This window comes from Hemitrygon akajei, chromosome 9 (assembly GCF_048418815.1).
Source record: "Hemitrygon akajei chromosome 9, sHemAka1.3, whole genome shotgun sequence".
Classification (NCBI taxonomy): domain Eukaryota; kingdom Metazoa; phylum Chordata; class Chondrichthyes; order Myliobatiformes; family Dasyatidae; genus Hemitrygon; species Hemitrygon akajei.
The window spans coordinates 46,451,409-46,472,504 of record NC_133132.1 but is presented as its reverse complement, the minus strand read 5'-3'; the positions used below and the strand labels follow the sequence as shown (position 1 = coordinate 46,472,504).

The 21,096-nt window shown below is 38.7% G+C and overlaps 1 protein-coding gene across 3 annotated transcripts in view; it reads left to right on the top strand.

Moving 5' to 3' along the window:
* Nucleotides 1-21,096, top strand: part of ak9 (adenylate kinase 9) — a 162,248-nt gene that overhangs the window by 43,680 nt on the left and 97,472 nt on the right. For all 3 annotated transcript variants that reach the window (XR_012100217.1, XM_073055891.1, XM_073055892.1), the window contains exons 11-16: nucleotides 2,291-2,430; nucleotides 3,680-3,860; nucleotides 6,544-6,688; nucleotides 13,467-13,559; nucleotides 14,083-14,231; nucleotides 18,520-18,676. Coding sequence is in view for 2 of the 3 variants with exons in the window: in XM_073055891.1 (XP_072911992.1) it covers nucleotides 2,291-2,430; nucleotides 3,680-3,860; nucleotides 6,544-6,688; nucleotides 13,467-13,559; nucleotides 14,083-14,231; nucleotides 18,520-18,676 (865 nt within the window). In the remaining variant the exon portion in view is untranslated. The remainder of the gene's footprint in view (nucleotides 1-2,290; nucleotides 2,431-3,679; nucleotides 3,861-6,543; nucleotides 6,689-13,466; nucleotides 13,560-14,082; nucleotides 14,232-18,519; nucleotides 18,677-21,096) is intronic.

Below are 21,096 nucleotides of genomic sequence, written 5' to 3'. Positions count from 1 at the left end.
GTTGCATTTTTTTGCTGGCACCATTTTATATTTAAATAAATAAGCAATAAGTATTAAGAACATTAGATGAAGAGTCCTTGAAAGTAAGTGCTTAGGTTGTGGGAACACTTCAGTGATTGTACGAGTGAAGTTGAGTGAAGTTACCCCTCAAGTTCAAGAACCTGATGGTTGAGAAGTAATAAGTCATCCTGAACCTGGTGGTGTGGGTCCTAACATCCCTGTACTTTCTTCCTGATAACAGTAACAAGAAGAGAGCCTGGTCTGGATGGTGGGGGTCCTAGATGATGGATCCTGCTTTCCTGTGATCTATTTAGATGTGTTCATTGGTGGGGAGGGCTTTACTCGTGATGAACTGAGCCATATCTACTACTTTTTGTAGGTTTTTAAATGCAAGGGCATTGGTGTTTCCATACCAGGCCATGATGCAACCAGTCAATATACTCTCCACCACACATCTATAGAAGTTTGTTAAGGTTTTAGATGGCCTGCCGAATCTTCGCAAACTTCTAAGAAAATAGAAGCACTGCTGTGCTTTCTTCTTCATAATGGCACCTATGTGCTGAACCCAGGACAGATCTTCTGAAATGGTAACACCGAGGAATTTTAAGTTGCTGACCTTCAGCACCTCTGATCCCCCGATGAGACCTGGCTCAATGATCTCTGGTTTTCTCCTCTGAAGTCAATAATCAGCTCCTTGATCTTGCTGATTTTCAGTGGGGGGTTGTTATTCTGGCACCACTCAGCCAGATTTTCAATCTCCCTTCGATATGCTAATTCATTACCACATTTGATTCGGCCAACGACAGTGGTGTTGTCAGCAAACTTAAACATGGCATTGCAGCTGTGCTTAGTTTCACAGTCATGAGTATAAAATGAGTAGAGCATAGAGGGCTAAGCACATAGCCTGTGGTGCACCTGTGCCAATGGAGATCATGGAGATGCTGTTGCCAAACTAAACTGACTGGAGTCTGCAAGTGGGGATATCGAAGATCCAGTTTCAGAAGGAAGTGTGAGGCCTAGGTCTTGAAGCTTATTGATTAGTTTTGAGGGAGTGATTATATTGAATGCTGAGCTGTAGTCGATGAAGAGCATCCTGCTGTATGCATCTTTACAGTCCAGATGTTCCAGGGGTGAGTGAAGAGCCGATGAAATGGTATCTGCTGTTAACTTGTTGTGTTGTTAGGCAAATCCAAATCACTTCTCAGTCAGGAGTTGATATCCTTCATCACCAACCTCTCAAAGCACTTCATCACAGTGGATGTAAGTGCTACTTGATGATAGTCATTTAGAAAGGTTGCCACATTCTTTTTATTCACCGGTATAATTGAAGACAGCTTGAAACAGATAGGTACCTCAGAATGCTGAAGCGACAGGTTAAAGATATTGGTGAACACTCCAGCTAGTTGATCAGCATAGGTCTTTAGTATTCAGCCAGGTACCCTGTCTGGGCCAAATGTTTTTCATGGGTTCACCCTCCTGATAGTCAAAGTGAGCATAAGAGGCATTGAGCTCATCTGGGAGTGAAGCCTTGCTGTCACCTATGTTGCTTGGTTTCATTTTGTGAGAGGTGGTAGCATTTAAGCCCGACCACAGCTGTCAAGCATCCTTTAATGATTCTAGCCCAGAATTGCCACTTTGCACATGAAATAGCTTTCCAGAGATCTTACCTGGGCTCTTGTATTTTGCTTGCTTGCCAGACCTGAATGCCACTGATCTGGCCCTCATCAGATTACAGATCACTTGGTTTGGGCTTCTGAATGATTTTGTGAGGTCACACTCACCTACGACTGTGTTTATAAAGTCTGTGACAACTATGGTGTATTTGTTCAGATCCTCTGATGAATCCTTGAATATGGCCCAGTCTACTGACCCAAAGCAATCCCATAGTTACTCGTCTGCCTCTTGTGACCACCTCCTTGTTGTCCTTACCTCTGGAGCCTTGCTCTTTAGCCTCTGCCTGTGTGCAGGTAGGAGGACAACAGCAAAGTGAACAGATTTCCCAAAATTCGTTCTAGGGATGGAACAGTATGCTTTCCGTATCATGGTATAGCAGTGGTTGAGAGTATTAGGGCCCCTGGTGCTGCAGGTGATATGTTAGAGAACACTGGGCAGAGATTTCTTCAAATATGCCTATTTGAAGTCCCCGACAATGATTTGAAAGGCGTTGGGGTAGGCTGTTTCTTGTTTGCTGTTGGCAGCAATCAAAACCTCAATACCTTAACATTAGGTGGGATTTAACTTTAATGGGAAAATATTGCATCCTATAAAAATATTTTTTTTATTCAAACAGGATTATCTGTTCCGGACCGTTGCAGCTTTGAAATATACAGCACCAGGATACCGTTGGCGTAGAAGCAAATGGGGTCGAATATGTCCCGTGTCTTTGTTTAATGGGAATTTTGTTTTGGGCAAAGCACAATTTGCTGCCAGGTACAATTTTAGGGAAAAAATCCATTTCTGTTTATGAAATGATTGTTAAATAATTTAAAACCTCAAAATGTCTTTTCAAATGGATTTTCTTGTCAGCTTCATAAATCATCTGACAAGTTATTTATGGCACACTATTATAAGAGGAATATACACATTGTATACACACTGTATATGAGGAATATTTCACCTGGCTGAGGAGTCTAGAATTATGGATAAATGTCCCAAGATGTACCAGACTGTCTCCAGCAATATGGTAAATCTAGTTCATCCTCTCTAATGCAATCCCATCCTTCCTATAACAACACACATAAAATGCTGGAGAAACTCAGTAGATCAGGCAGCATCTACGGAAAGAAAAAAGCAGTTAACTTTTCAGGCCAAGACCCTTCTTCAGGTCTAGAATAAAAGATGAGGACAGAGGTGAGGGGCAGAAAAAGTACAAGGTGTTAGGTGATAGGAAAAACTGGGAGATGGGGGTTGGGGAGTCGTGAAGTAAAGAGCTAGGAAGTTGATTGGAGGAGAGGAAATCTGGTAGGAAAGGGTAGAAGACTATGGAAGAAAGGGAAGGAGGAGGAGCACCAGATGGGGTGGGGGGAGGGGAGTGGGCATGCAAGTAAAAAGGTGAGAGAGGGAAACAGGAATGGTGAGGGGGAGGGGCAGTTACCAGAAGTTTGCGAAATTGATGTCCATGCCATCAGGAGGCTATCCAGATGGAATTCTTGATGGCAACCTGACCCCTAATTAGAACATTACTTTCCAAGTGAATATGAATCCTGTTCCTCAGAAGTATCAGTGGTGAAAACCAATGAGGAGTCATTGAGGGGCATTGTGCAGCACTCCTATTTGCAGTTCTACTCCATTCTACTGCTGGCTTTTCTGTGCCATGTTTCTGGCTGACTTTTATAAAGTTAAATCAGGTTCCTAATCAGGGAGCCTGATCTAGGTGTTCTATGATAACCACAAGGAAGTGTCTTTTTTTCAAATATGTAATCTCTCTCCAAGATCATCTCCTCTTATTCCTGTTGTTATTAATATCAAGGGTTTGATTATTTCCAGCTTATTGTGTTTATTGAATTCTACTGATTTTCATACTTTTGTATATTATATATAGCTATTTATGATAGATCAGATTTTTATCCTTCCTGTTCTGTGGAGGAATCTAAAGCAAATTTCATTCATTAACTGTATTTATGTCCATTTAGTTTCAAGTTAAATAATAACTTTTGTGTTTATAACTTCCATTTTGCAGTTTTTTGGACAAAATGTATTTTCTTTCATCTGAGGAAGCTTTGAAAAAGTTTCTTGACAATCCTCGACCCTACCTTCTTCCTCCTCAGCCTCGTACAGCTTGTAAGGTTGCAGTAGTAGGTCCAAAATCTGCAGGAAAGTCCACTCTCTGTGAACTGATTGCACTCAAGTATGATGCAAAGGTGAGATAAATGCAGACCTCCATACAATTAATTTGCATTATTCTTTTATACACTTAGTGAACATTTTATTAGGTACACCAGTACACCTGCTCATTAATGCAATTTCTAATCAGCTAATCATTTGACACCAACTCAATGCAAAAAAGCATGAAAACATGGTCAACAAGTTCAGTTGTTGTTCAGAACAAACATCAGAATGGAGAAGAAATGTGATCTAAGTGATTGGCTGTGGAATGATTTTTGGTGCCAGACAGGGTGGTTTGCATATCTTAGTAACTCCTGATCTCCTGGGATTTTCACACAGTACAGTCTCCAGAGTTTACAGAGAATGGTGCAAAAACAAAACAAAAGATCCAGTGAGTGGCAGTTTTGTGGGCAAAAGTGCTTTGTTAATGAGAGAGATCACAGGAGAATGGCCAGACTGGTTCAAGCTGACAGGAATGCAACAGTAACTCGAATAACAACAGTTACAACAGTGGTGTGCAGAAAATGCATCTGTGAATGCACAACATGTCAAACCTTGAAGTAGATGGGTTACAGCAGCAGAAGACTATGCTGAGTTCCACTCCTATACCAAAGAAAGTGATCACTGAGTGTACAATGATTTAATTATAGATGTGTTTTAATGGTATTGACAAGTATGTCATAGGTTGGAAAGAAACAAAGTAATAAGTGAAATACATATTGGGATTTTTAAAAGGGTGATGTACAAAGAATTGCTTTGTGAGATATATGTCCATGACATTACAGGAAATGTATAAGCAAGGATAGCAGACTGACTAAACAGCAAGAAGCAGCAAGTCTAAATCATTTTTAGACAGACAACTGAAAACCAGGTAGGGATGTCATAGGGATTGGTGAAGAGACCATAGATATTTCCACAGCTGCTGATTTAGAGGAAGAAAGTGAATGTACTAAGGGCAATACCAAAGTAGGTTTGGAAGGCAACCTGTGAGGAGGTACAAGCAATTTACAGAGCAGTATTGATAATTAAAGTAGTTAGCAACAAGTTGTCAATGTAATATAACGTGAAGTTAAAGGAAAGAATGGTATAACAGATTCTTATTTTGCCAAAGAAAAACTGTGGAACTCCTTAACATAGGGTGACCTGAAGGTCCTTAGGCATGAAACATAAAGCTAACATATGGATATAGCAGGTATAAGGCTAATTGAATGCTGGGTTTCATTTGAAGAAAGCTAGGATATAAAAGTACAGAAATCTTATTACAATGTACAAAGCATCAGCGAGAACACATTTTGACTTTTATGTTCATTTTAAGTTGTCTTATTACAGGAGAAGAGTTAGTAGAGGAGTTAGTATGGAAAGATTGTCTTATGAGGATGGTTAAATGGATTGGTTCAGTATTCATTGGGACTTAGAAGAATGAGAGGTGATCTTGTTGAAATATATAAGCTTCTTGGGGAACTGGACAGGATAAATGTGGGAAGCATGTTTCCCTTCAGAAAGCATTGTCTCAGATAAGGGGCACACTTCTGAGGATAAACTTATTTTCTCAAAATGGCTGCAAACTTTTGGACTTCCTTGTCCAGAAAGTAATGGAAGCTGAATCTTTGAATATAGTCAATTCTGAGATGAATAGATTTTTTTAATCTGTAAGGGATTAAAGTTTATGGTGATAGGGTGGAAAAATAAAGTAGAAGAAACTTGGATCTGCTCTTTTATTGTGTGACAGAGCAGACTCAAAAGTGCAGATCCAACTAAATGTTGTATCATCTACTTGGATGACTTACTTTTACATCTACATGGATTTATGGTCTGGCACCCATATTATATTTCCCTAAGGGCCTTCTCCTGGGTGAGACAATAGGCATTACAATTTAGTTTGAACTAAAACTTTTATTTCAGTTCTGTTTAAACCTTCAGCTAAACTAGAAAGGATCATAGATAATAAATTAACATTGATTTTGCAGTTTCTGCAAGGCTGAAGCATTATTACATATCTAAGTGATTTCTATTATACCTAGGTTTTCAGAAGCATTTTAGAAGGAGCCACATCAAAGGTTATTGCAGAAAATGAAGGCTGTAGTATAGGAATTAACACATTGGCTTGCTGACATAAACATAGGTTAGTTATAAATGAAGATTTTTCAGAATGGCAAAGTGTTATAGGTGGTACGTGACAGTTATTAAAGCTAGGACCTTGACTTTTTATGTATACCTTCATTACTTGAATAAAGACGAGAAAGGTGTAGGTGCTAAATTTCTTGATGATGATAGTTAGGAAAGTAAATTGTGAAGAGGACATAATAAAACTATAGGGAGATGTGAGAAGATTAAGTAACTAGTATCTGGAAATGGAATATTGTGGGAAAATGCTGTCCATTTTGCAAAAAATAAAACATATTATCCAAATAATGAAAGATTGCAGAGTTCTGCTGTGGCTGTATCAGTGCCTGATTTGAAAAAAAATCCATAATATATGTACAGAAGTTACATGAGTTAAAACACAGGCCCTTCAACAAGAAGAAGGCTCATTTAGATCCTATTTTTAAAAAGTGATGTCAGAGTTGCATAACAGGATAAAAAACAAAACATTCATTACAGTTAAGATGTTTGAATGCATCCTAGCCAAGAGACATTTTAGAAATAGTCAACAAGTTTATTATTCCTCTGAATTCTTAGATATTTTCACATAACTTTAAAAGTGGTTTACTCTTTCAGGTGCTGGACTTGTCCCAGCTTATACAGCCACATCAAGAGAGACTGAAGTTGGAGAATATTGAAATGGTTCGAATGGAAACATTGCAATCAGCAATAGCCACAGTTAAAAATAAACTGGAAAAGGAGATACCAGAGCGTATTCAAGGTAATTAACAAAAAAAGTTAATTTTTAAACACGCCAACTTTCAGTTTTCCAGTGATTTTTTGTTTTAATTGTACTCCCAATATGTTCTTTTCTAACTTCATAATTAATTGTTTCTTTTTCCGCCAGTTCCTGTATTTGCTAAAAGTATTGACCACTTGTTTCACAGTCCTAATCAACTTCAAATTCACTACTTCAACATTGTTTGCATACTGGTACCAGTCATAATGATGTGAAGTTACTAGTTATTTGATTTGGGGACAGAGATGTTTTGAAGTTGCGGACTGATATATTTCACCTTTATCTCTTTATCTCTCCATCCAATGTTCATCTCAGACACATCTCAAAGTGGTCTGACCTCACATGGAGTACTGCATGCAATTCTGAAGGATGTGGTAGCACTAGGGAGGGTGCAGAGGAGATTCAGTAGGTTTTTGCCTGGGGTGGAATATTTTAGTTGTGAGAAGAGATGAGAGAGGGTAGGTCTTTTTCTCCAGAGTGGAGAAGGTTAAGAGGGGAATGACTGAGCTATATAAAATGATGAAGGATATAGATAAGGTGGACTGTGGAAATCTTTTCTCCGAATCAGACATGAATGAAACTAGAGTACGGTACATAGATTTGGGGTAAGCGGTAAGAGATTTAGAGGGATCTTTTTCAGCCAGAGAGTTGTGGGTACTGAAATGCATTACCAGAAAGAATGGAGGAAGCAGAGTCACTGAAAGCATTTAAGAGCTGTCTAGATGAGTGTTTCAGTCACTTAAACATTGAAGACTATGGGTCTAGAGCTAGAAGATGGGATATGGTTGGATAGGTACACATTGCTTAGCATGGGTAGAGTGGCCTGTTCCATGCTCTGTGAATCTATGACTCAATATCTCCATATTTGTTTCATTATGTGTTTTGATTTTTTTTTGTTTTACTTCATCATCGTGTTGAAAGCTAGCTTAGACATTTATTTAGTAAACTTACTTTTAATATTGTCAAAGCTTAGTAATTCCAGGATTATGATATCGACAATATTTTTGATACAAAATGCAAGGAATCTATTTCTTTAACTGGAAAATTCTCAGATGAAACCATGCTTTTTCCCTCACACATTTTTCATTTCATTCTATGCATCATGTTAAAAAGATTACATTTTACCTAGAGACAAGGTCTTCTTATCAGTGAAAAATATTTTTACAATTATTTCCCAGCAGAGGCAGATCCTTTGTCAATTGGTGTTATAAATGAAGAGGGAGATCAAAGTCCAAGAGCTGATAGTAATAAGGGTACAGTTACAGTATAGCAAAAAACATTTTTTGTGAATGCTTTCCTATGTTTTCATAGAGCATCTCAAATTCCATTGACACTTGACTTTCTGTGACCCAGAACAGTGAAGTAACATTACTCAAGGAATGACGTCCAGAGTAACTTAAGAACTTAAGAAATAGAAGAGGACTAGGCCATTCAGATCTGTAAAAAAAAAGATAAACACTAATTAAACTATCACAGCTCATTAAAAATAATTAAAACAAAAATAGAATTAAGATGGTTAAGTAAATACACAGAAAATGATTCAAGAATATTGTAATTATTCAAGACCTACCATTATCTATTGCAACTATTTCCTTCCAATGAAACAGACAGAGATTCTCTTCTTATTCCAATGTACTGGAAATCTTTTCAATTTTGTGCCTTCTAATTGGGCTTCATGAAGAGTCAAGCAGCAGAAAGCAATTGTAGAAAATCTGGTGAGCTGTTTACTGGCGACAAGTACATCCTTTCACAAATGGAAATCTTGATTTTTCTGTCTAATTATGAAACATTCCAAATTTCTGGATCATATGAATATACTTGTGTTTGTCATGTTTTTAAAAGGACTGTTAAAAGAAGCAATTAACAAAGAAAAGAAATTAATGAATTAATAATTTTAATAGATTAATCTTGCCTATTGCAGTGAAAAATCAATCTCAATTTTTTTTTAAAGTGCAAGTAAATTATATTATCCTTGGATTCAGAACAAGCTAATATGAACAAAAGTCATTTTTGTTATGTCATTTATGTAACTCAACAGTACACATGTTAAACATCCAATTTTTTTAGTCTGTCCTCATGAAATTAAATCAGGGCTTAAACATGAGTAATTCTGCAGATGCTGGAAATCCAAAGCAACACACACAGAATACTGGAGGAACTCAGCAGATCAGGCAGCAAATTAGATTTGTTGCTTTTTAAAAAAATAATTTGATATAAATTAATTGCCATTAATGCACTCAATTAAGGGGCATTGATCTGATTGCTCAAGCCTAAAACCAAAAACAAAAAAATTATAATTAAAAATAAATATTCTATCTGTGCTGGTGAAAGAGAAGAGACAAGAGCAACTGAGGAAAGGAGAGAGTAGGAGTGGTCAGGGAAGTGTCCAAAGACATGGAAAAAATGAGTGCCAGATTTCTTCCAGGTACAGTATCCAGATCAGGCACCTAGTTATCAGTAAGATTCACTCTTTGGACACTGACTCAGGGCATCACCGGTTCTGTGGCAATTTCCCTGCTACAGGATTTGGTAGTAATTCACTCTGGGTTTACAGATTTGCCTAATTAGGATTAATCTGATTAAAACAGATAAAACCCTCACCTGTCTATCTAAACTACCTCTGCCTCTTCCATAAGTTTTTACCCTTATCCATGGGCTCCTCACTCCTTTCCCTTTGCAATATATTAATATTTTAAAAAAAATCTTACTGTGAAGACTAAACAGTAAGTATTGTTGATTATAGTAGGGTGGAGGATATTGCAAAAAAATTGAGTATGTTCAACAGACCTGATTAGGTAAATCTCTCAAAGTTGAAAGTAAATTTATTATCAAAGTATGTATATGTCACCATATACTACCCTGAGGCTCTTTTTTCATAGATAGAAAGAAACACAATAGAATCAATGAAAAACTACATACAAAGAAACAAAGATTTACAAGCAACCAATGCATATAAGAAGACAAATGGCAATTACAAAAAAAATAATAAATACATACATATATAAGTAAATAATATTGAGAACATAAGGTTTAGAGTCCTTGAAAGTGAGTCCATAGGTTGTAGAATAGTACAGTGTTGAGATGAGTGAAGTTATCCATGCTGGTTCAGGAGCTTCATAGTTGAGGGTAATAACTGTTCTTGAACCTAGTGGTGTGGGACCTAAGGCTTTTGTACTTCCTTCCTGATGACAGCTGACAAAAGAGAGCATGGCCTGGATAGTGGGAGTCCTTGATGATGGATACTGCTTTTTTGTGGCTGCCTTCCTTATAGATATATTCCATGATGGGGCAGTCCTTTCCTGGGCTGTATTCACTACATTTTGTAGGATTTTTCATTCATGGGTGTTGGTGTTTCCATCCCAGGCCATGATGCAACCAGTCAGGATACTTTTCACTGTCAAAGCTTCAGATGACATACCGAAGAAAGTAAAGGTGTTGTTGTGCTTTCATTGTAATGGCACTTACATGCTGGTCCCAGGACAGATCCTCTAAAATGATAACTTGCCAATGAATTTCTGGGGCTTGTAATTGAAAATACAAAAAAAAAAGAATAGTAACTGCAGGGACTGAAACTCTGAAATAAAATGAGAAAATGTGCTGTAGATTACTGTGATTCTCTGAAATGCTGGAAACATTCAACAGGTTAAACAGCAAAGTAAAACAAAGTTAACATTTCAGGTTGGAGACCTCCATCAGAACTGAAAAGACCATAATGAGAGAAAAATAGTTTGCATAAAAGTGCATTGTGGGTGAAAAATAGATGGACTGGACAAAATGAATGTCCCTGATGGGGTGAGCCCAAATGTATCCTGAGGATAAGATGTAAATGAGTTAATTAACCAGCTAGTTAATGAGGTCACTTGGGATGGAGTGTGGTAGTTCTTTGTTCAGAACAGTAGTTACTGAGTGTGACATAAACAGAGGAATGTAGGAGTTGGGAAAATGCAGAGTGGCAGGTCAGACTGTGCTAGTTGAGGAAAAACAAGAGAGTCAATATTACAGTATCAGTCTTGGTTTGTACTGTTACAAACAGAGAACATGATTTTCTTGCATTTGATTTCCCTAATGCAGGGAAGAGCACATCATGGCACCAAATATAATAAAAATCCATAAGGGTGCAATGTGTTCAGAGAGAAGATGAGATGGTGTTTCTCAAGCCAACATTGGGGTTTGTTATAACTGTGAAGGAGGCCACAAAAGGGTAAGCTAGAATGGGAATGAAATAGAGAACTCGAATAGTAGACAACAGGAATCTCAAGGTCACCTATGTGAGCTGAACATATATGCCCTTCAATGTCATAATCCAATCCAAATTGTCTTTGGTTTGTCCAATGCATTTGGCGCTCATTGTGAATACTGAATGCTGTAAGTTAGACTGGAAGAACTACAAGTGAAGTGCTGCTTCACCTGTAAAGACTGGCTGGAAAATTATCATCAGTCAGGCAGGAGAGAGAAAAACTGAGTTAATATTACCAATTAATAGCTTGCAGCATAACCAACCACATCTGATACAAACAGAGAAAGCTTTTGAATTGAATATTGGGAGATTTCAATCTTAACTTATATTGGTAGAGTTTGGTAGATAAGACAGACTGCAAGTGGTTTGGAGAATTAAAGTGATAAGCAACTAGTTCCTCAAGGTCACTCGTGGGCTGAACATGTGTGCTCTCCACAGTGAACACCCAATCTGCATTTCCCAAAGTTGGATGATATAATTAGATCATTATATTAAAGAAGTTTTTTTTCTATTGAAGCATTCAAATAATCAGTTTTCTGTTGTTGCTGTTGAATTACAATAAGAATATATATAGAAATAAATAGAGCAAAAAGAGAGCAAAATAGTGAGGTACTGTTCATGGATTTATGGACCACTCAGCAATATGATGTTAGAGGGGAAGAAGTTGATCCTAAAACATTGAGTGTGTGTCTTCAGACTCCTGTACTTCCTCATTGATGGTAGTAAGGAGAAGAGGACGTGCCATGGATGGTGAGAATCTTTCATGGTGGACAGTGCACAGAGTCGACTGTACTTCCTTAGAAGGTTGGCGTCATTCAATGTCTGTAGTGAGATGCTGAAGATGTTCTATAGGTCAGTTGTGGAGAGCGCCCTCTTCTTTGTGGTGGCGTGTTGGGGAGGAAGCATTAAGAAGAGGGACGCCTCACGTCTTAATAAGCTGGTAAGGAAGGCGGGCTCTGTCGTGGGCAAAGTACTGGAGAGTTTAACATCGGTAGCTGAGCGAAGGGCGCTGAGTAGGCTACGGTCAATTATGGAAAACTCTGAACATCCTCTACATAGCACCATCCAGAGACAGAGAAGCAGTTTCAGTGACAGGTTACTATCGATGCAATGCTCCTCAGACAGGATGAAGAGGTCAATACTCCCCAATGCCATTAGGCTTTACAATTCAACCGCCAGGACTTAAGAACTTTTTAAATGCTATTATTAATGCTTTTTGAGATAGTGATTTAGATGCATATCATATTTTTTACTGAGTTAAGTATTGTATGTAATTAGTTTTGCTACAACAAGTGTATGGGACATTGGAAAAAAAGTTGAATTTCCCCATGGGGATGAATAAAGTATCTATCTATCTATCTATCACCTTTTGAAGATGCCCCTGATGGTGGGGAGGCTAGCTGGGAACCATGATGGAGCTAGCTGAATTTACAGTATAAAAAATCTGCAGCTTTTTCCGACACAGTGCATTGGTGTCTCCATACCAGCTGGTCAAAATGCTCTCCATGGTACATCTGTAGAAATTTGCTGGAGTCTGTTAACATACCAAATCTCCTCAAGCTCCCAATGAAATATAGCTTTTGGTGTGCACTCTTTGTAATTGCATCAATGCTTTGGACATTATATAAGTATATGTAAACAACATCTAAAAATAATGAATATATTTTAATAGCAAATATTAAAATATTTTAATTTGCAAAGTTGAATCCAACATAAAGTGCAAAAGAACAAAGTAAAAGTTAAAGTCACATTTATTGTCATACACACGGGTAATACGTGTATGCGCTGATGCAATGCAGAACTTTCTTGCAGCAACATTACAAGTACATATTGATATTGGTGTTGGTTATTGTCACATGAAACAAGATCCAGTGAAAAGCTCTTGTGTACATTTATACAGATGAAACTATTACACAGAGTACTGAGCTGTAAAACAGGAACAATGCAGAATGAAGTGTAAAAGCTACCAAAAAAGTGTGGTGCTGATAAATGATAAAATGCAAGATCATAACTGGGTAGATTTTGAGGACAGGATTCATTAAAGCATACAAGAGGTCCATGCAAGAGTCTGATTAACAGTGGGATAGAAGCTGTCCTTGATCCTAGTGGTACAGTACATGCTTTCAGTACGTAGCATCATAAAAGCAGCATTGACAAGAAAAACATAAATAAAACACAAGTTTTACAAGGAAGAACATAATTAGGACAAAGAAATTTCATTGCAGTGCAAAATGATCACAGTGTTGCTAAACTGTAGTGATTAAGCTTTGGCCAGTTGGTTCAGGAACTGAAAGATTGAATGGAAATACCTGTTATTGAACCTGTTGGTGTCGGGTTTCAAGCTTCTGTACCTATTGCCCAATAGTAACTGTAATAAGAAGGCAAGACCTGGATGGTGGGATCTTGGTTCATAAATGTGCACTATGCTCTGCAGCTTTTTTGTCCAATGTATTGTATTTGAAAGTATTAATATTATGTAATTCTAACTGCTTCCATTGTTGTATTTGATTTTTTAAACATAAGACCCTGCTGCGAATGAAACATCATTAAACGAGATCACTGATGATCCATATCTACCAATTGCAGAAGACATGCCAGCAGTATCTGTAAACCTTGGTAGGTAAACATTTCAATGAATGATAATATCTTTATTAACTTCTGTAGCTTGTTTTTTAATGTATATTTAGCATCTGTACTAAACGTTCTTCTTCCTCCCATTTGTTAACATAGTAGTTTCTAATCTCCATTTTAATATTTGATATTTATCTTTATTCACACTTGTTCAATTGTCTGTTATTTTATTTCCATCCATTTGTTAATTTGTGCAGAAGTGTTATCAAAAATGTAATAAGAAGAAGTCAAGCACAAATGAGAAAAGCATCTTTGAAGTTTCTAAAGAATTCACAATGGTTATGGTATATTGAAAGAATATAAGCTCCTGATCCACTTTTGTTCAATAAATCATCACAAGACATACAAATCTGATGTAAAAACACACAATCTTTGTTCTGTCATACTCTACACATATTTAAACAAAAAATTCATAACTGAAAACATATTGCATTAACAATTTATTTGTAATTTTGAATAGTTGCAATTTCTGAAGTGTGTAAATATATGTGAATTGCTTGTTCTTTAGATGCCATAAAAACAGCAGTTGAAGAAGTGACTGAGGATCATCCAGATGTAAAGGCAATTGTAAATGAGGCTGTTGAGAAGGCATTACAGGCTCCTGTGGAATTGCCAATTAGTACCTACATGGATGTATTGGCAAAAGCTATTTCAGAGGTAAAACTGCATATTGCTGAAAAGCTAGTTTATTTCATTTAAGCACATAAGAAATATTTTGGAAGGATTGAGCTATAGCAGAGGATAAGGAAATGTTCAAAGTTTATAAGAACTTCAGGGCTAGAAGTTCGAGCACATACAATCAGTAGCCAGGTAGAAACAAGGGGTCTTCTTTGGTAAGTTCCCTCCAGCCCCCCATTCCAGCATCATAGTCCGATTTACTCTCTGTCCTCCTCCACATCCCGATGACTCTACACACTCAGAAGGCTCTGGTGCAGCAGGCAACTTTCTAGACTGGACTCTGTGTGTGCAGCTTTGATCTCCTACCGATACTGCCTCTCACCTCTTCTGCATCTTGGCCATTGACATACATCCCTTGAGGTCTGGGATGATCAGAGCACTCACATTGCCTGTGCAAGTGAGCATCAAAGAGCATCCAATTCCTCCTGATCAACTCACCCAGCACTCTTCTCTTCTGAGATTACCCCTGGCTCTCCACTCACAACCCTCAATTTGTCTGGTCATCCAGTTTACTGCTGAGTTGGACCCCACCTGCTGCAACAGTTGACTTCACCCTGTAAATCTGTGAAAATGGAGGAAACCCTTGATGTCGCCTAATTCCCATAGGAATCCATCGTTTTCTGTAAGAGGGAAACCTCACAGACTACAATACTGCACAATCAACCTCTCCTGTGCACCACCCCATGCTGAGGTCAACTGTTCTTCTTCTCCCTTCCTGAGACCCAAGCTGTGAATGACTTTGCCAAAGCACTACAGCACAATTTCATTTGCCCATTCCAGTCTCCAGCCAGTGCAGGATTCTTCTTTGTTAAAAAGAAAGATGGGGGTCTTCATTCCTGCATCGACTACTCAACAAAATCACTATTAAGAACCACTACCCTCTCCCTTAGAATATAGTGCATTTGAAACACTCTGTGGGGCCCAGATCTTCACCAAGCTGGATCTACAGAGAACATACAACCTGATCTGCATCTGTCAGGGATGAATGGAAGACTATGTTTATAACACTCACCTGTCACTACAAGTGCTTGGTGATTATATTCAGACTTTCCAACAGTTCAGCTATTTTACAAGCCTTCATTAGCAAAATTACATGAGACATGCTACACATCTTTGTCATCTTTGACAACATCTTCATCTTCTCCAAGGACCCCACCCCCCAAGACCATGTCTGTCACATCCATTCAGTACTTCAGCGTCTCCTTGAAAGGCAACTATACTGCAAGTTAGAAAAATATCAGTTCCTCAAAACAATCATTTCCTTCCTGGGTTACGTCCTTTCACCCCAAGGCTAGAGAAAGTGTGCGCCATTGTTGAATGGCCTGACTGAGCTCCTTCAAACAGCTACAGTGCTTCTTGAGCTTCATCAACTCTTACCGCCATTTCATCTGAAACTACAGTCGCTCTACTCACTTCCTTCACCATGTCACCTGCCTCACGGATATGCTGGTCTGATGCTGTGGACTACGCTTTCAAGGAGTTCAAGAGATGCTTCACCACCATTCTCATCCACTGCTATCTGAACCCTTTTGGACCTTTCATGGTAAAGGTGGATTCATCTGCTGTTGGCGCCGGGGCCATCTCTCCCACTGAGGGTCGAATGGGAAGACACACCCATGTGCCGCCTTCTTGCACAAATTCAACTCTACTTTGCTATTATGGAGTATGAGACAGGGAGCTTCACACCATTAAATGGGCCTTGGAGGAATGGAGACATTGGCTGATTAGAAACACTGAGCCCTTCCTGATATGAGCTGACCACCAGAATATCATATCCATACAACAGACCTGCCCAATCAACCCACATCAGGCTTACACAAAGTACACTGCAGATGCTGTGGTCAAATCAAGACGTACAAACAAGCTGGATGTTACAGATACTGCCCTACCTGCTGAGTTCATCCATCTTGTTTGTATGTCCACATCAGGCTTGTTGGTCCTCTTCTTCAAGCAATTCAACTTTACCATCACCTACCAACCTAGCTCCGAGACTACCAAGGTGGATGCCCAGCTGAAATAGATATTGACTTCCAGCCCAACATTCTATCCTTCCAGATCCTCATCCCAAACATCTGGATCCTTGAGAACTAGATTCATTAGGCCCTACAGCATGACCCTGCTCTGGCCAATACCCTTGACAACTGTACATAAGTACTCGCAGTATTGCACTCTGAGGCTCTCCAGAGGGCCCACTCCTCACCCTTCTCTGGCTGTGGGTTTTCTGCAACACTGGTTCTGGTGGTCCACCATGATTGCAGATGCTGCCTGCCCTCAATGTGCCCAGTCCAATTCCTCCAACCAGTGGCCCTTTGGAATCCTGCAGCCCCTACCAGTCCCTTGACACCTGTGGTGCCAAATCACAGATTTCATCACTGGTTTGCCATCTTTAGAAGGGGTCACAGTGATCATGACAGCATTTGACCTTCTACACCATGAGAGACTGGTCTTTGTTCCTGAGTTTTCTAACTGGTATGTAGAAATACAATGAAATTTCCTGTAGCTTATGGCATGTTTCTGGGAAGCTTATGTGATTCCTTTATTCTCAGGCAGTGTAAGGGGTAAGGATTATACCCTTTATCCTAAGCTCCTCATTTTTCTCCTCATTACAGCTAAGTTGTGATGTGCCAGAATGAAGTTCTGTGGTCTAGATAATCTGGGGTCACTCTCCACCACTCTCCAGACATGGTCAGATGTTTCATAATCTGGGACATTCAACACAATTTTGCTTTAGTGAGAGATGAGCCCTTCCACCAAGGACTCAAGCAGGAAGAGTAGCAGGTACAGGATCAGAAAGAGGGGCTGTATTGGGGCAGATGGCAAAACCAAGCATAATATGGGAAAATATAAAGTTGAGGATAAGCACTACCGGCAGCAACTTAAATCTGAAGTTTGAGAAAAGGATGGTGCGGTTGGACAGAAATTGAAGTGGGACTATCACAAGAAGACTGTGGAGTTTTATTGTATTTTCCCTTGTCTCAAATGGCTGTACCATAAATTATATTTGCTTGAATCTTCAAGGAGGTCTAGAGAACTGAATGGGTTGGGACATGTTGGGACATGGGAATACAAAGTGGATAAGTGTGAGGTCATCCACATTACTAGAAAAAAGAAGAAAAGATTAGTATTTTTAAATGGTGTTTGTGTTCAGAGGGACATGAATGGCTTTGTAATTGAGAGATTTAACTACTAACTGTGAACTTCAGCTGATACAATTCAACAATAACAGTGGAAGTTAACACAGTAGTATTTTGATATTTAATGGATTCTGGTTAATTGGGACAAATCAGTTCCAGTACATTTTGGCCCAATTAAGGGGCTTCCTCAATTAGCCAAAGTTTGATGGAAATAGTTAAAAAGGTAAATTTAAAAAAGACAAACTACCATTTAATTAAGTCACAAATTTTATATTTATGTGAAAAAAGAGCAAGTTAAAACACTACCAATACTACTCTGGTGGTTGTCCATCATATCTGACGATGACAGGAACCTGTGGGGGGGGTGGGGGAGAGATCTTTTAAAGCGGAAAATCTGCTGTGCTAGGGCAGTTCCACTCTCTTGACCTCTGAGGTCCAGATCCTATGGTACGAATAAACGTCACAACTGGGATATTCCTTGGTGGCAGTGGATGACCATGACTTCTTCCGAGCCTCGTTATGCCCTTTGATCTCCATGTGGCATTGCAGGACCACCTTCCTGGCCGTTGGATCTCACTGTAGATCTCATCTGCCAGTTCTGACTTTGCATGTCCCTATCTCATGAAGATATAAGACCTGCTGGCTATCCTCACCTGATTTAGTCTGTCTGTTGAAGTTGTGGGGATCAAAGGTAACATTTAAGATGATTGTTGATACTTTCAAATTCTTTGTAGTTAGGAATAATTAAATTATTCCATTGTCACTCCTGGCTGTTTCTGGCATTTCCAATTCTGAATGCTTGAAACCAAAGAGAGCAATATGTCTTACTGCTTAATTCTCACCAACTGTCAGTGATGGAAATCATTGCTTTTTGATCGCAAACTTATGCAACTAATGTTACTTGAAAACTGTTCATTCCAAGCATGGCATCGTACCTAACAGCCACACAAGCACACGGACTGATGTTAGTTAGAAATTGTTTGGCAATAGTCTCCTGAGCCATTTCATCAGTATAGTGTCCCAAATAAACAGTGGGAATCCCAGGTATTTTTACAGTTAGTTTTTGTTCTTAAGAGTTATCCCAAATAAGTCAATGGCCCAATTAACTGGAATCCACTGCATTTATTTTATAGGTGCATGAAGAAAGAAAAAAGAGCAATCCTGATCATCCAGTGGCAGGGGGTTGGGTGCTGGATCATTTCCCTGAAACGATAGATCAATGTAAAGCAATGGTAGAACTAGGTTTAACTCCTGACAACATCTTCCTTTTATATAATGCAGTGGATGATGGTGAGTATTTAACCAAAGTGATTTTCTTTAGATTCTATCCTTAAAATGTTAGTAAGGACTGTAACATCTCTGGCCAAGTAATTCTTAAGATGGTGCTTTGGTGAAATGTCGTTACAATATCCAGCCAAGTGAGAGGGCACAAGAGTTTGATATTCTACCCTATACAAATCCCAAAGTATTGTATACAGAAGTCTTTGCATAGACCTGCTCACAAATTGTAAATTATACCTTCCACCTGCATCTCCCAGTCTGTGGAAGAGATCAAATGAGTGATCTGGGGAGAAGATTGTGAACATTTAAAGGAACATTTAAAAAAAATAGATTTGAAAGAAAAACTTAACTTGAAAGAAATGTACCATTACTATTAGATACCCTGGTGGTATCTAATAAGTACCGCAAGAGCAGGGATTTAAGCCACAGTTATGACTTATTTCTACTTTTAAGATTCATTTAAGTTGGAATCGATGCGTGCATAGCAGAAGCCTCTGTAAGTACAGTATAAGCATTATATACATTGTAATTTTTGGAAGCAGGCAGACATCTGCATTTAACTGGCAATCTTGTTTAGTGCATAGTTTCTAATTATAGAGTTAAGCTGCATAGTAGAATTTCTCAGGCTATTTCTTGTAATAGATATAAACAAAGTAAACAAAACGGAGCTGGAGTAGGCTAACTGATCACCAGATATTGAAATAGTCTTGAAATTGTCTTCTGGCATTTTTCACAAAAGAAATCTCAATATTTAACTCCATATAGGATCTGTTACCAAAGTAGATTTCTGTCTACCTTCCTGGTTTATCTTTGCTGTCATAGCTAAGAGGTTTGTCTTCAAGCCCCTCAATATACCACCACATCCACCTCAGAACTAACTAAAATTCACCAATGTTCCATCTATAATATCTGTTCAGTTTTTCTATTTTCTACACAAGCTTGGGCTGAACTTCTGGGTATTTTCTACAGCTCTGCTTTTCTTTAGTTATGCTTATATTGTAAGTCCTAATTTTCTTTGTCCATATTCTCTCCTTCTCTAAATTCCCTAATGAACCCATTAACCAGTTTAGCCCTGTTGTGTATTTAATATTTCAGTATTTGAGAAATATTTTAAATATATTGTTTGATTAAGCATTCTTTATTCGCTTAAATAACTTATTACAGGCTATGTGTAAAAGTATATGAATGGCATACATTTTTAAGCTGCCACATCATATGTGCACGCCATGCTAAAAATAAAACTAAATGAACATTCTGTACATACCAGAATCAGCCCTAGATGAACCAGGAGGTTTGTAATTTGCTGAGGGATAGATCTCTGGGATCCAGGTATGGTGACCCAGGACTATACAAGAAGACCAGATGTGACTATCTCAAGAGCAAAGGAACAATTCTGAACAAGGTTGTAGGTTGAATTGGATGCACGTCAAGTCTGGCAGGGTTGTAGGTCATTATTTCCTACTAAGTGAAACCTAACATCATGAACGGCAGATAGTTCCTGCACCCTGCACCTCCCATTTCTACCTACTACCCAAGACCCACAAACCTGCTTGTCCATGTAGATTCACTGTTTCAGCTTGTTCCTGCCCATATCTGCATACCTTGATTCTGTCTTAACCTGGATAGTTCAGTCCCTTCCTACCTATATCTGTGCCACTTCACACGCTCTGGATCTTTTCAATGATCTCAAGTTCCCTGGCCCCCATCATCTTATTTTCACTATGGATGTCCAGTCCCTGTACACCTCCATCCCCCACCAGGAAGGCCTCAAAGCTGTCTGTTTCTTTCTGGGCACCAGACCCAACCAGTTCCCCTTATAGCATATTTTGTTAATATTAATTAATTAAAATGGAATTTGACACTGACTCAGCTGTTTCAGTCATTCCATAAAATAAGTTTGAATGGCATTTTAAAGCAACTAAAATGAAGCCTGCAGATATCCAAATAAGAACTTACACTGCAGAAAAGATAATTCTGTGGGAATGGCATTTATAACAGTGAAATACACAACCAACAACCCAAATTGAGCTTTTATGTGGTAAAAACAGGAGGGCCAGCATTGTGGGGACATGATTGGCTGAGACAACTACAACTTGATTGGACATCCATCCACCTCTTACACACCACATCTCCTGCAATAGAGTCAACTGAAAGTCAAATTAAGAAAGGTACCGGATGATGCCGCAGCTGTGTTCAAGGATAGCATTTGAAAACTCAAACCATATTAAGGGTAAAATAGGGTTAAATAAAAATGCCACATCCAAGTTTTACAAAGCCTGTCCGGTTCCTTATTCTGTGGAAGGCACTAGAAATATGCCAGAAATTCAAGTGTCTGTGCAGAAGTCAGTGTAGTTGGTATTACTAAGGAGAAGGTGATTGGGAAGCTGAAGGGTATGAAGGTAGATATGTCACCTGGACCAGATAGACTA